General features: G+C 41.3%; 1 protein-coding gene across 2 annotated transcripts in view; it reads left to right on the top strand.

Moving 5' to 3' along the window:
- Nucleotides 1-15,186, top strand: part of pappaa (pregnancy-associated plasma protein A, pappalysin 1a) — a 137,111-nt gene that overhangs the window by 74,237 nt on the left and 47,688 nt on the right. For both annotated transcript variants that reach the window (XM_047373534.1, XM_047373533.1), the window contains exons 11-14: nt 1,478-1,588; nt 3,869-4,004; nt 4,318-4,531; nt 13,327-13,501. In XM_047373534.1, the coding sequence (XP_047229490.1) occupies nt 1,478-1,588; nt 3,869-4,004; nt 4,318-4,531; nt 13,327-13,501 (636 nt within the window). The remainder of the gene's footprint in view (nt 1-1,477; nt 1,589-3,868; nt 4,005-4,317; nt 4,532-13,326; nt 13,502-15,186) is intronic.

Below are 15,186 nucleotides of genomic sequence, written 5' to 3'. Positions count from 1 at the left end.
TCCATTCGATAGGGGGTATAACAAGTTTAACAGGCCAGAACTTGAGTGAACACACTGAACAGTGGTTATGTTTACATGGACGAAATTTCTTGTTCGGATTGAAATAAATAAATCAGAATACACTGAATTTGTTGATTATGAGGAAATGTATTGACTGTGAGCAGGAAATGTATTGACTGTGAGCAGAGTGGACCCGGCTCAGGTTCTGAGGGTGGTTGAGGTGTTATTGGTTACTATAATTAAGTTACAGCCTCAGCAACACCCGCTATTGCTGTTTTGACATATCTGTTCACTTTTTGTGCTATTTATTAGGTGTTTTGCATGATTTTTTCTTTGCAATTAGCTTTCTAGTTTATTCTAGTTGCTTTCTTTCTCGGTCACTGCCTCTGTAATCAGTAATATTTATCCCAAGTGCCTCACACCAGTCAGCCTCACTGTTTATCATGCTGAGCCTGTCAAAGTGTGTCTGTTCATGCCATGCCTACTCATGTTTCTGCCTGTTCTTTTCATGCCCAGGTGTAAGTTTTCTTTTTATTAAATTTCCTCTACTCACTGTTCTGCTGCTGCCTGCCTATGTGCACTTGGGTCCATTCCAAGAGCATTTTATGACAAAGGTGAAAAAATACATTTGTTAACCTTGCCTAGTTGATGATAAAACTCCATACAGTGCAGTGTCATGCGTAAGAAGTGGCTTGGTTCAATGTGCCACTTTGCCATTTTGTAACCCCCATTTTGTAACCTACCATTTACCTGAAAATAATTGCCTTAAAAATGTGGAAATCTCACTTTTAATTTAATTATATATTTTTTGAGAACTTTGTATTACAATCTATTCCCTACTATACCAACCATGGACTTAAAACATTGTGTGCACCGTTGTCAGGAAAATTAGATTTTCAAGGAGCAATTTTATTATTGAACAACAACAATGCTCTTCAATTGGTCAATCAATCCAAAATATTTAAAAAAAAAACCTGAACCTGGGTAACTATTAGTGTGCAGAATTATTATTTTGCTAAATAAAAATCACTCTCCAAGATTTTGGAAATTTCAAGGGTACTGCATACCTCTTACAGATTTTCTATATACTTTTCAGGATCAGTTCAATGCCAAATAATTACACACACCTGGATATAGGTTGTTGATATCCTAATTCAGATGTTAATATCTCTCCATCATTACACAAATACACATCACTTGATATGCCTAAATCCAATAAGGACTGAAGTGTATACATCTATGAGTTGGAAAATTAGCAGCAGAAAAAGGTTGACATGGTTAAAATGCTCACTTGCCTAATAAATCAACACACAGTGTGTTATATAACGGTGAAGCAGAGGGTCCAAAATCAGAGAGGAGTCTTTACAAACAGTCTTTACTAAAATAATTTGAAAATCAAAAACTATAGTTTCAAAAGCATGATGACATGACAGTTTTAAGAATCACCACAGCTGAAAAAAATCCTTGTATTTTGCAGACGTGTCAGTCCAAAGTCTTTGATCTATCTGATGGAGTCTCTCAGTATGCATGGTTCCCTTGTCAAGAGGCTTACAGGCTAACATCGGCATATTCAACCTACTGGCTGAAGGTAAGATAGACATTAAATGTACTCTCTAATAAGAATGTGAAACTGCTTTTGTGATACTTGATACAGATGGAGTCTTATTTTTCAAAATAAGTAATCTCTGTTATGCTTTTTAAGAGTAAAATATATTTGAAAAATTTAGTGGAAGTCAAGTTTTAAATACTGTTAAAATTGCAATGCATCATATGAAAAAAGATTCTATTGGCATCATCAAATATTGTCACTTTGGAATAACTTTGCTTCTGAGCATAGATTTGTGAAGCTATGGCTTCATAAGTAACAATTCTTCTGAAGTTCAATCTCCAGTTTATTTGAAGACCATTTCAAAAGCCCATAAAATTCATTTTGTTTGTAAGAGATATGGAAAAGGAATGAGGAGCATTTTCTGGCTTCTATAAACAATTTTTGTGGAATTTGAGGCTGGCATTTGTTGGCACACCACAGGAAATACAGGCAGTACTGTGGGTCACATTGTTCTTCCATTGTTCTTTGATTTTGAAATGCCAGTAATTGAATACACACACTGGACCAGTTTTACATCATACCATTTGTGTTTGTATTAGTTAAGCCTGGCAAAAGTGGCTTGATGAGGGACTTTTCCCAAATGCAAATTTCAATATCTGATATTGAAGAAGGCCTGAAGGCTAAAACGCTGATTCAATAAAGTTGAGACATGCATGTGAAGGAGTGTAAAACACTCACAGAAGATTGTGTTGACAGTCTCTCTGTTTCAAATCAGTGTCAGTAATGTCAGTTTCAGTTGAAATCGTAATTCAATTTGAAGGAGATTGAATTTAAAATAATTACCTGATAAAAAAGACAGCAAGCAGACTGCTTTTAAAATAGTGTTTTGTATCACAGCAGATCTAGAAAGTGGTCAAAACTTTAAGAAACAAATGGAGAAAAACAGCTTTTAAATATAGTTCTACATTTTAAGCAGATATGCTTGTTGCACTGAATATAAGCTCTTTTTGAGAAGGCTATTTCTTTTACCAACAGACATGCTAACTCTGTTGCAGACAGATAAGGTAACAATTGCTTCAAAATTGTTACCTTATAAAGAGTAATAGGTTGCTTCTTTTTTAGTGACTGAATTTGCAGTCTTTTTCTTTGCAAATTGTCATACATTTTATGTAGTCCTATTTACATAGTTCTCTTGATTTGAGCATGTATTTGTAAGATGCAAAATGGCTAGATTTTATAATTAGTAGGAGACATTTCTATTGCCCATTCAAACCAGATTAAGACCACACTAGGACATTTGTAGAATCTGGGAGACATCCTTTGGTGCATATTAAGAATGCAGTAGGCTCCTAAAATGTGGGATAACACACATTCTTTGACGGTTTTGAGCTTGCACCAAAATTACAGAGGAAGATCATGGTAGTTTGGTATTGCTGTGGCAACATATTGAGGTCCTGGCTGGGAAAGGGGGGAGCAAAAAGGGAGCAGTTGTAACGTAGCCATACTGGACAACTGGTACAAGCCTGGTTGGCTTTTTCATTAGAGAATTTGAAAAAGCAATGGCTATGCTGCTCTCATGCCATCGCGAACATCTCCTTATGCCCACATCGAGCTGGCAGTGCTCCAAGAACTTTACTGTACATTTCTTTGGACTGTGGCTCCTACAGGCATTGTTTTTGCCCAAAGCTCTTAAACAAAAGGGATCTCAACAGGCAGCTGCAAAGAACAATCCAGATTCTCTACACCAACAGATGCTACGCCATATTACGCAGCATATTACGCCAGATATACTCCAAAACATTGGAGTGCATTATTATTCTATGGTGTGGAGAAGCACCAACACCTCCAAATTGCACCCAGGCTTAGATGTGATGGTTGTTAAAGACTGAAGAAAGTTGTGAGTTTTTCAGGCTGCCAAAGTGTACCTATCAGATTGTTATTATCGCCTAGGTTAGTATGAAGGTGGTGTGCACTTAGTATAGAAAACTCCTTCACCTTTGCTCTCTAATTCTATTGTTCAACTTTATTCCACTGCATGACTGAAATTAATGTTGTGAAACCTCCCATATATAGGGCAATTCCTTTGATTGTAATATGATTGAGAAAAAAACCCTCAGTGCAGACTTGATACTGTAATATGTTTCTGGAAAAGCAGCATTGAACAAAAAAAAACAATTTGGCGAGTACTAAAAATATGCCTGTCTGGAATGAATTTTTCCAAATTAGAGACAGTTGTTCATTTCAGTGGTTCTTGTGGTTGTGAAAACCACATAGCTACCTACATTTTGTGTTAATTTTGTTTTGTTTTCTTTCATTTAGGCATACTTTTCCCATCCCATGGTGGCTGCAGCAGTAATTATACATCTGGCTGCTGATGGGACAAAGTTCATTGACCACACACAGTGCAATATTACTGTTCAACTGGTGGACACCAAGGATGTTTTCCATAGTCTAGGTGAGAACTCTTATAGGGACTTTTAAGATGCAGACCACATTTACTTCTGGTACCAGACTTTTATACTGCAAAGAATAACTTAGATTGTTAAAAGAACAAGGTAACTTAAGCTGTGTCACTCCATACCCTTGTTTTTATTTGTTTGTTTGTGTTGCTTTTTTAACACCAGCATGCTGCCTTGTTTAGTTATCACACTTATTTTCTGAATCTCAGTCACCTATAGAGATGAATTCACTCCCTTCACTCTTATCATTTAGTCTCTGTTCGCTCTGTTTTGTCTTCGGCTCTGTGGCTTCTAATAACATCTCCACAGGTGAGTGGCGTCTGAGCTGCCGCACTAACCCTTTGGTGATCCCCGTGAGCCATGACCTATCAGTGGCCTTTTACCACACCAAGGCTATCCTGGTCATGTTTGCCTGTCAACTGGTCGCCATCTCTGGTATTGGCCTGCGATCCTTCCAGTCTTTTGACCCCATCACAATCAGTGGTTGCCAGAGTAATGAGATCTACAACCCCACAGGACAGAGGTGAGTGCAATGTTATAGACATCATGTAGAGAAAATAAGTGCTTGATGCATTGTTCAGTATCACTGTCATGGCATTTGGGGATAATCCATTACAGTAAATCAACTTTTGTATACATACAAACAGTGACAAAATCAAAAAGATTACGTGTTGGATTATGTGAATGAAAAACTAAACACATTGGGGAAACCAGAGGTGATTCCCACCCATACATTTAATAAGCTTGACACGTAAACCAGTAAAACCTGTAACCTCCTTAATATATCCTTAATATATCCTTGCCAGGTGTCAGGTAAAAACAGAATTTACCTTAGACATCAAAGTTAAAATTCAGAAAATTATTTAACTGTCTATATTGCTGTGTGTTTGAAGTATTTTACTAAACACATAGGATGTGAATAAACTACAAGGGATGATTGTCTTTAAATTAAAAGCCATTTATTTCTGAAAAAGTAAAACTGTAAAAATGTGAATTACACATAATGCTACTTCATAGAGTGATCTTTTGTAAATTTCAATTAAACATTGTTGTCAGTGGTTCTGTGTAAATAGGTAGACTTTATGTTTTTTTGATATCATATAAATATTTTTTTAGTGCCAGTGCAACCTATAGTGTATGCGCAAAAATTACAATTCCCCTGAAGGTTTTTTCATTTGTTGTTGCATTACAACCACACATTTCAAAATGTTTTATTGGAATTCTAGGTGTTTGAACATAACAAAGTAATGTACAAGTGTGAAGTGGAAGGAAAATTATTTATGTTTTTAAATGTTCTATTGCGAATAAAAATCTGAAAAGTGTGGCATGCAAATGTATTTAGCCTCCCGCTGTTAGGACTTGCAAAATGGAGGACCCCAGAATTGAGACGAGCAGGCAGCATGACGGTGAATGAAAAAAGGATTTAATTAACAAAAACTCACTACGGAAGGTGACCGCAAAAACAGACATGGGCAGGTTGGCAAGACAGGCTTGGCATGATGAAAACACAAGACATGAGCATGATCTGAAAGCAAGACTTGAGCATGATTTGAAAATGATTCCGCAATGAATAACTGAGCCGGTGTGTATTTATGGAGCATGACCAGGTGAAACAAGAAGAGAGATTAACTAGGTGCAGGTGAACCGAATAAAGTTGATTGACAGGACAAAACGTGGCTTGAGCAGAACGGAAACTCTTGAATACAAACTAACAGAAACTAGAAAATCATGAAACTGAAGCATAACCAGGAAAATAATAAACAGAAGCATGATTCAAAAACTTAATTGTGAAACAGACCAACAAAACCCAAAAACACCCAGAAATCATAACAGAACAGAACAGGGCCAGAAACATGCACAGAGTTCAGGCGGGCGACCAGGAGGTCGTCCCGAGCAGACGCAGAATTCAGGCGGGCAACACAGAGTCCTGGGCGGTCGTTGGCGAAGGCGTGGAGACCGGCGACTGAGACTTGGAGGCCAACAGAGGCGTAGAGACCTAGGCAGCCAACGGCAAAGACCTGGCGGACCCTCAGAGGCTGAAGCGGCGCCCGGCGGACCCTCATCTCTGGGTTCAGAAACCAGAACGCAGACAAACTGTTGCTTGAACCCCTCAGAAACAGGGTCCGACGGCGCCTCCTCCTCTAATCCCTCGTCTCTTGATTCAGAGACCAGAACGAGGACGAGACCCTCAGTGGCATGAGCAGGAGCTGAGGCATTGCCGAGACCCTCAGTGGCGTGAGCAGGAGCTGAAGCGTCGCCGAGACCCTCAATGGCATGAGCAGGGGCTGGAGCCGCCAGCCGGAACCTCAGAGGCTGAGGTGTGTCAGGCTGAGGTGTGTCAGGCTTTAGTTCCGTGAGCACCCCCCAGAGGAAAACAAGAAGGTGCTCAGGATCTGGTCATGGAGGTAGTCGGCTAAGGGGCCCCTCCAGAAACTCTGCAACAGGCTGTAGACCTGGCGTGAACTGAGCTACTGTGGCACTGCTCTGGAGACATGACGTGGACTGAGCAACAGCAGCTCTCTAAAGATCTGATGTGGGCTGAGCTGCAGTAGCGCTCTGAAGACCTGACGTGGACCGCTCAGCTGCAGCACTCCGGCGTCTCGGCGTAGGCGAAGGCGGACGGCAGTAAAACTGCCTTGCAGTCTCATAATCCATTTCCATCTGCTTGATTCTCTTCATCAGTACATGAGAGGAATACAAGAGAGAGGTCTTCCTGAAGATCTTTATTTGACGAGCATAAAACTTTAAACGCTGCTCCAGCTCGTCAGGCGTTGCCTCAGGACACCGGGCTGGAGCGAGCAAAGACAGCATGGGCGGAGCTGCAGCGAGCCGGGCAGACAGTGTTGTGGCAGATGAGGATGCGGGATTACTCGCTGCAGCGAGCCTGGGAGACAGTGTTGTGGCAGACAAAGATGTGGGCTTACTTGCCACAGTCCTCACGTCGGCTGGCAGGGAAACTACCTCCTCGCCAGCCGAACCACAGGAAGGTTCTCCGCGCCGATGTTTCGTGCGGCGGGAGGAGGGCGAGGGCTTCACTGCTGGATCAGAGTGCGAAGCCAGGGGAGCAGGCGGAGAACGCCGCTGAACCGCCTCACGCTCCATCTGCTCCAGCAGCAGCAGTGGAGAGGGCAGAACCTCCAGGTCGGTCGGCAGCTTTCCTCATTGCCTCCTCCTTCTGACCCTGAACCCAGCGATCCAAGGCGTCTGCCTTCTGCCTTTCCACGGGGTCCGTGGTTGGGTTAGGTCTTGCAAAATGGAGGACCCCAGAATGCAGACAAGCAGGCAGCATGACGGTGAATGAAAAAAGGATTTAATTAACAAAAACTCACTACAGAAGGTGACCGCAAAAACAGACATGGGCAGGTTGACAAGACATCCTTGGCATGATGAAAACACAAGACATGAGCATGATCTGAAAGCAAGACTTGAGCTTGATTTGAAAATGATTCCGCAATAAATAACTGAACAGGTGTGTATTTATGGAGCGTGACCAGGTGAACCGAATAAAGTTGATTGACAGGACAAAACATGGCTTGAGCAGAACTGAAACTCTTGAATAAAAACTAACAGAAACTAGAAAGACATGAAACTAAAGCATAACCAGGAAAATAATAAACAGAAGCAAGATTCAAAAACTTAATTGTGAAACAGACCAACAAAACCCAAAACCCCCCACAAATCATAACACCCGCAGTCAGTACTTTAAACCCACCTTACATTTCAATAAAATTCACAAGTGTTTTCTACCAGCTTTGCACATCTAGAGACTGAGTTGTTTCTGCCATTAACGTTTGTAAACTACAGGGGTTGGACAATGAAACTGAAACACCTGTCATTTTAGTGTGGGAGGTTTCATGGCTAAATTGGACCGGCCTGGTAGCCAGTCTTCATTGATTGCACATTGCACCAGTAAGAGCAGAGTGTGAAGGTTCAATTAGCAGCGTAATAGCACAGTTTTGCTCAAAATATTGAAATGCACACAACATTATGGGTGACATACCAGAGTTCAAAAGAGGACAAATTGTTGGTGCACGTCTTGCTGGCGCATCTGTGACCAAGACAGCAAGTCTTTGTGATGTATCAAGAGCCACGGTATCCAGGGTAATGTCAGCATACCACCAAGAAGGACGAACCACATCCAACAGGATTAACTGTGGACGCAAGAGGAAGCTGTCTGAAAGGGATGTTCGGGTGCTAACCTGGATTGTATCCAAAAAACATAAAACCACGGCTGCCCAAATCACGGCAGAATTAAATGTGCACCTAAACTCTCCTGTTTCCACCAAAACTGTCCGTCGGGAGCTCCACAGGGTCAATATACACGCTGCTATAGCCAAACCTTTGGTCACTCATGCCAATGCCAAATGTCGGTTTCAATGGTGCAAGGAGCGCAAATCTTGGGCTGTGGACAATGTGAAACATGTATTGTTCTCTGATGAGTTCACCTTTACTGTTTTCCCCACATCCGAGAGAGTTACGGTGTGGAGAAGCCCCAAAGAAGTGTACCACCCAGACTGTTGCATGACCAGAGTGAAGCATGGGGGTGGATCAGTGATGGTTTGGGCTGCCATATCATGGCATTCCCTTGGCCTAATACTAGTGCTAGATGGGCGCGTGCGTCACTTCCAAGGACTACCGGACCATTCTTGAGGACCATGTGCATCCAATGGTTCAAACATTGTATCCTGAAGGTGGTGCCGTGTATCAGGATGACAATGCACCAATACACACAGCAATACTGGTGAAAGATTGGTTTGATGAACATGAAAGTTAAGTTGAACATCTCCCATGGCCTGCACAGTCACCAGATCTAAATATTATTGAACCACTTTGGGGTGTTTCGGAGGAGCGAGTCAGGAAACGTTTTCCTCCACCAGTATCATGTAGTGACCTGGCCACTATCCTGCAAGAAGAATGGCTTAAAATCCCTCTGACCACTGTGCAGGACTTGTATATGTCATTCCCAAGACGAATTGACGCTGTATTGGCCGCAAAAGGAGGCCCTACACCACACTAATAACTTATTGTGGTCTAAAACCAGGTGTTTCAGTTTCATTGTCCAACCCCTGTAAGTCAGCTTGGATAGAGAGCAAAAATTATTATCTTATGAACAGAATGTCCTACCTGGCGATCTCTGTTATTCCTCTAGAGTTACCGTGGGCCTCTCGGCTGCTTCTCTGATTAATGCTCTGTTTGCATGGCCTGTCAATTTTGGTGCATGGCTCTGTCTTGGCAGGTTTGCAGTTGTGACATACCACTCTCATTTTCATTTGATGGCTTGAACAGTGCCTGGTGAGATACTCAAAGTCTAGGATATTGCTTAGGACCTAAGCCTACTTTAAACTTCTCCACAATCTTAGTCCTGGCCTGTCTGGTGTGTTCCTTGGTCATCATGATGCTGTTTGTTTGTTGATGTTCTTTTGCACTATTAAATAGATAACTACAAAAGCAATTGTGTGACAAGGATTTATTTAGAGGTGTCAGAGAAAATGGGCTAAATAGATATGTATGCCAAGGCCTTCAGATTTTTTTTTTGTGGACAAAAACTGAAAAACATTTATCCTTGTTCTTCCACTACATAGTTATGGTACTTTGTGTTGGTCTTGAACATAAAATTCCAATAGAAAATGTTGTCAAGATTGCAATGTGACAAAAAAATGGAGACGTTCAAAGGGTAGGAATTATTTTACAAAGTACTGCATATAGATTAAACAAATTAACTGCTATGTATTTTGTTACTGCATAAACATACATAACACAGGTGCTTTATTCCGGTATTTTTGCTCACTTTAATTTTTTTCTCAGTCAATCAATTTTCATTTATATTCCAGAAGGATTTTGAAAACCACAGTATTTATATATGCCTGATATTATTTTAAGATACAGTTAAAAATTACTTTGTAATAGTTTAGTGCACATTGTTTTTAAATTAGTGCAGTAGTGAATTTGGGCTCAATCTCTTCCTCTCTAACTACTATTGACTAGGTTCTATCTTTTTGATCGACACCAATCCATTATGTCTTTGTCATCAACCATCCAATTAACCATTCTGCTTTCACTTCCAATCTGTCTCTTGCACTTTTCCCCCTCTTCCCCACCTTCAGCTTTGCTGTTATTCCCTGCCATTCTCTCATCTTTTTCTTTCACGTCATCTTCCTTTACCCCTCAACCACCATCTCCAACTCCCCTTTTTTGTGCCTCTAGCTCTCACTTACTTCCTATCATTCTCCTGAGTCAAACAGCACATTTCCCGTAACACGTATTCCCTCCCTAAACAACACATCCCCTTTGTAACTGAGTTGTTAACAACAGGATCTATTAACATGACTCAGTTCTGTGTTCTACACTTGTCTTGAGTAGATGCACATGTATGTTTTCCACTTTGTTTTTATAACTCCACCCCCCTCCATTTTTTCTGCATTGACAACTGGTCTATTTATGTTTTATTATCATAAAAACTTATTCTGAATTGTGTTTGTTCTTTCTGTCATGTTTTTGGTTTTGGAGGTGGTATGAATTTTGCCTTTACAAACGTCTTTCTTCAAACTTTTTTGTTTTTCTTTTATTCTGTTAGTTTGGTTTTTAATGCTTTTATAAGCTGAATTTGGTTCATTGATTGCTGGAACCTAAACTGGTCATAGCTTTTAGTCTGAGTAATTCCAACAGTTTTTAACTTCCAAACAAATGGAGAAGTGTTTTTTCCAGTTAAATTATTTTAGCGTTTTCCTTTTAGTATAAAAGGATACTGTAATGCCGATCAGGTATTCTTAAATACTTGTACTTGTACTTGTCGTCTTTCGCTTCATCTTCAACCGGGTCACAGCGGCAGCTGACTCAGTAGTGACACCCAGACTTTCCTCTCCCCAGACATGTTCTCCAACTCTTCCTCATTTCAGCCGCTTGTATCCAGGATCTCGTTAGGGTAGGAACGTAGACCGACTGGTGAATTGAGAGCTTCGCTTTTCGGCACAGCTCTTTTCACCACAATGGACCGGCACAGCATCCCCATTACTGCGGCAGCCGCACTGATCCGTCTGTCGTTCTCCCACTCCATTCTCCCCTCAATCGTGATCATGACCCCAAGATACTTGAACTCCTCCACTTGAGGCAGGAACTCCCCTCCAACCTGAAGAGGACAAGCCACCCTTTTTCGGTCGAGAACCATGGCCTCGGACTTGGAGGAGCTGATCTTGATCCCAACCACTTCACACTCGGCTGCGAACCGCCCCAGTGCGTGCTGTAGGTCTTGGCTAGAGGGGGCCAGCAGGACCACGTCATCTGCAAAAAGAAGAGATGAAATCCACTGATCCCTAAACCAGACCCCCTCCAGCCCTTGGCTGTGCCTAGAAATCCTGTCCATAAAAGTTATGAACAGGACCGGTGACAAAGGGCAGCCGTGCCGGAGTCCAACATGCACAGGTCCGACTCAGTGCCAGCATTGCGGACCAAACTCCTGCTCCGCTTGTACAAAGACCGGATGGCCCCTAATAAAGGGCCCCCAACTCCGTACTCTTGGAGCACCCCCCACAGGGCACCACATGGGACACAGTCGAATGCCTTCTCCAGGTCCACTAAACACGTGGACCTGTTGGGCAAACTACCATGAACCCTCCTGCAACCTGCAGAGGGTGTAGAGCTGGTCCAGTGTTCCACGGCCAGGACAAAAACCACACTGCTTCTCCCGCATGGGCTCCTGGGTTCCGGAGCCCATGCCCGTCTTGAACCGCTCTTTGTCTGACCTGTCACCCAGAGCCTGTTTGGGTGGCAAGGGGCATTTAACCCCCAGACAACATAGCCTCTAGGATCGTTTGAGCACTCAAACCCCTCCACCACGTTAAGGTGGCAGTTCATGGAGAGGGTATTCTTAAATATTGTACCTAAATATAAACACAAACTGAAAATTTAGGGAATGGAAAGTTGTCAGGAAAAAGTACATATGGTAGTTTAATAATAAATTAAAAGTGGAAATGAAAATAAAATAATGGATTGTAGGATGGAAAAAAATTGATTATAGTTGAGGTTCTGATACTGTAAATGAAAATGCAGTAGCAGTACTATAAATGAAATTGAAGTAATACTACTGTAAAATAAATACTGTAAAATTTACAAAAACGTCTTTACAGTGTATTAATCTAGTTTAAATCAGATATTGTACATGCTCTCTAGAGAAAGACACAACCTTTTTTCTCACTGCCTGACATTAAATCAGACTAAACTTTTTATGTTTGAAGTCAGTTAGGATTTGTCACCCATTTCCTGCTTCCATATTTCTCCCTGGTACCTACATTTAATTGTTACAATATCCCCGTGTCTGGATGTATATATTGTATTCTCATTTTCAAAGGAGGAGGATAGTTTTCCAGGTAGTTAATTGTAATTTATGTTATAAATCACTGAGTGACAAGCAGGAAATTGCAAAGAGATTATATTCAAAGCCAAGCTGCCTACAGAGAAGGCTTTAATGTTTTCCTGGTTTGTCCCTTAAGGCTCTATATGCCAGGGCTTTTTTTACCAACATGTTTTTTAAACAGTCTTCAGCAGCTCACTTTAATGGTAGATCTGATGGCATGGGAATAGAGCAATACAGAGATAGAAAACAAAGAGAACAGCGTGGTGTATTGAATGGTTTTCATCAACAGTTATCTGGAAGACATATTAGAAAAGAGAAAGTGTATGCCTGCATTGGAAGACAAAATCCAAATGGACAAAAAGAACAAATCAACTCTTAAAACTGAAAGTTGATAATTTTTTTTCTCCAGGTCTGTGTTGTCTTACCTTTTTTCCTGTCCATTCTCTCTTTGTGTCTCTCTTTGTCTCCCTCAATACGTTTCCTGCTTCCTCTCTCCCTCTTTCTCCCTTGGCTTCATAATGAAAAACCTATACTGTAGAATGTGGATTGTTATAAAAAGGTGCCATGGGCATCCAGGCATTCCAGCAGCAATAAATGCCTTCTCCATCAGGCTACTAATTTAGCTCTTTGGCCAATTTCTGTCATTGTAGCCTGCACGTGGTCTATCCTGTTGCTTTAATTCACAAACTATGTGTGCTCAGACACCCTTTTTGTTCGCATATGGCAATCTGCTCTCCATGTGGTTTATTGATTTGATATGTTAACTAGTCATTGATGGATGAATGTGGTTCACTCAGTGCATAATTTGTATGTTTGTGAGCAAATGCATGACTGCTTCCATGTTTGAATCTGGAGTGTTACTTATTCAGAAAATGCCTCTTGTATTATTCTTAACATTTTCTCTTACTCTTTTCTGTTACTCTTGCTTTTTTTTATTCCAACCCTCTACCACCCACCTCCACACATAGTTGTGTACATTATTCGTGCGAAGCCATTGACTGCCAGGAACCCTTAATCCGCAATGCAGAGCTAAAGTGCAGTAGCCCTGGCCGGCACTTCTACAATGGAGACCGCTGCATCATCTCCTGCAACTCGGGATATGTCCTGCAAGTCCACCAGGAAGATGACATCATCAAGACCCAGGTGAACACATTGCTACCTACATGCACTTAATGGCAGTTGAAGAGCTCAATGCAGAAGGAGGCACAAGAAATGCAAAAATGTGAGCATGCTTACCCCTGGGTGCAAAAGCATTTTTTCCAGTAGATGGAGCATGCATGAAAACGCAAATTTATGAATGTCCACATAAACATGCAGAGAGGCAAACTCAAGCATGCAAATGTGCACACAAATGCCCACTGAGTGAACGTGCAAATAAACTTGCTCCCTGCTCTACTCTCAAAACTCTGCATTTTTTGTCACCTGTGAAAACTAGGCTTGGCAGGGCCAGCCTCCAGGGAGGGTGACATCATAAAAATCCATGTAGATCAGTGCACCAGTCTCCTCCTCCAGCAAGCCATCCACACACGAATGTACACATGCGCACACCCACTTATTTTCTACAAGCAAAGACATAAAAGTGTATAGTGTTTCGCTAAGCATACTGCACCATCACCTCAAACAGTCACTTTGTATTGCTACTCCACTGGGACAATGACATCATAGAGTAGTGTCTGCTCCCTCTCCCTTGCAGGAATCTGTTAAAGGGCAGACACTTGCTACCACAAAATGGCATTCATTGAATGCCTCCACATAGATAGGACACACATGCAACAATCACAGGGAATTAAAAGCGATATTTTGCACAGACAGGACATAGATCCACAAAGATATCAGACACACAAAGATGTACACTAATGATGTCAATGAAAGCACAGCCACTTTCAATTCTAGGGTTTATTGCATGCAAACATAATGAATACGGTCTGGACTTCGTTATATTCTAAATTATTTAAATCTAACGTCAACTGCACAAAAACATACAAAAGATTCAAAACCTATTAATATATAATAAAAATAAAATAAAAGATTAAAAGTTATGGGTGTAAAAACTAATCACACCACAAACATTTTATGCTTCTATAAGATTTAAACGGAAGGTAGCAGCCAGGTACTGTTAATCAAATGAACTGAATAATTGATCATCCACAGTTGTGACCACCTCTTTAAAACCAGTACTTCCGACAGTTTGCTTCTCTGGAACATACAGGTGACTGCCAACATTCCTGTTCTCTGTCTTATATTTCCGTACAGCATGTATGCCAGCGGTTATGATGTTTGTTTAGGTGCATCAGAAATAAAGTGGTATGGTATGGTAACATAATGCCAAGGTGGAAAAGTCAGCAGTGGCTTTAGAGAAGCAACTAATGGTCGCCATCATTCTTGAAAGAATAATAAGGCCATTTATGATAAATGTAATGTCCATTATTCTACAGTGACACAAGGATCCACATGGAGAAAGTAGTTAAGACAGCTGTTGGATATACTAGATTTCCAAGCAAATCCACCCAAAGATCAGACCATGCCCTGCTCAAGAAAATTACATATGACCCAACAACTTGCTTTGCTTCTACAGATCTCAATTGTGATAGGAGAAGCAGTGAGGAGAAGCCCTGCTGTCTGGACTGGTAATGCTCCAAAGTTTGCCTGAAAAAGTTAAAATTTTGGGCTTTATGAGGAGGTTTTTGTCTCAGCCGCGGCAATGACAAGGACAAGGACTTTAAAGCGCCAGTGAAAAAGGGGCTGGTGCTGATCAAGACACACCATCTACATACTCAAGTGTTCTTTTACAGCCTTGAACATGACATTTTTAATATTGTTTTAGTATT

The sequence above is a fragment of the Girardinichthys multiradiatus genome, chromosome 8 (genome assembly GCF_021462225.1).
Source record: "Girardinichthys multiradiatus isolate DD_20200921_A chromosome 8, DD_fGirMul_XY1, whole genome shotgun sequence".
NCBI lineage: Eukaryota > Metazoa > Chordata > Actinopteri > Cyprinodontiformes > Goodeidae > Girardinichthys > Girardinichthys multiradiatus.
Note: the sequence above shows the minus strand (reverse complement) of the source record. Positions and strands in the feature narration are given on the sequence as shown.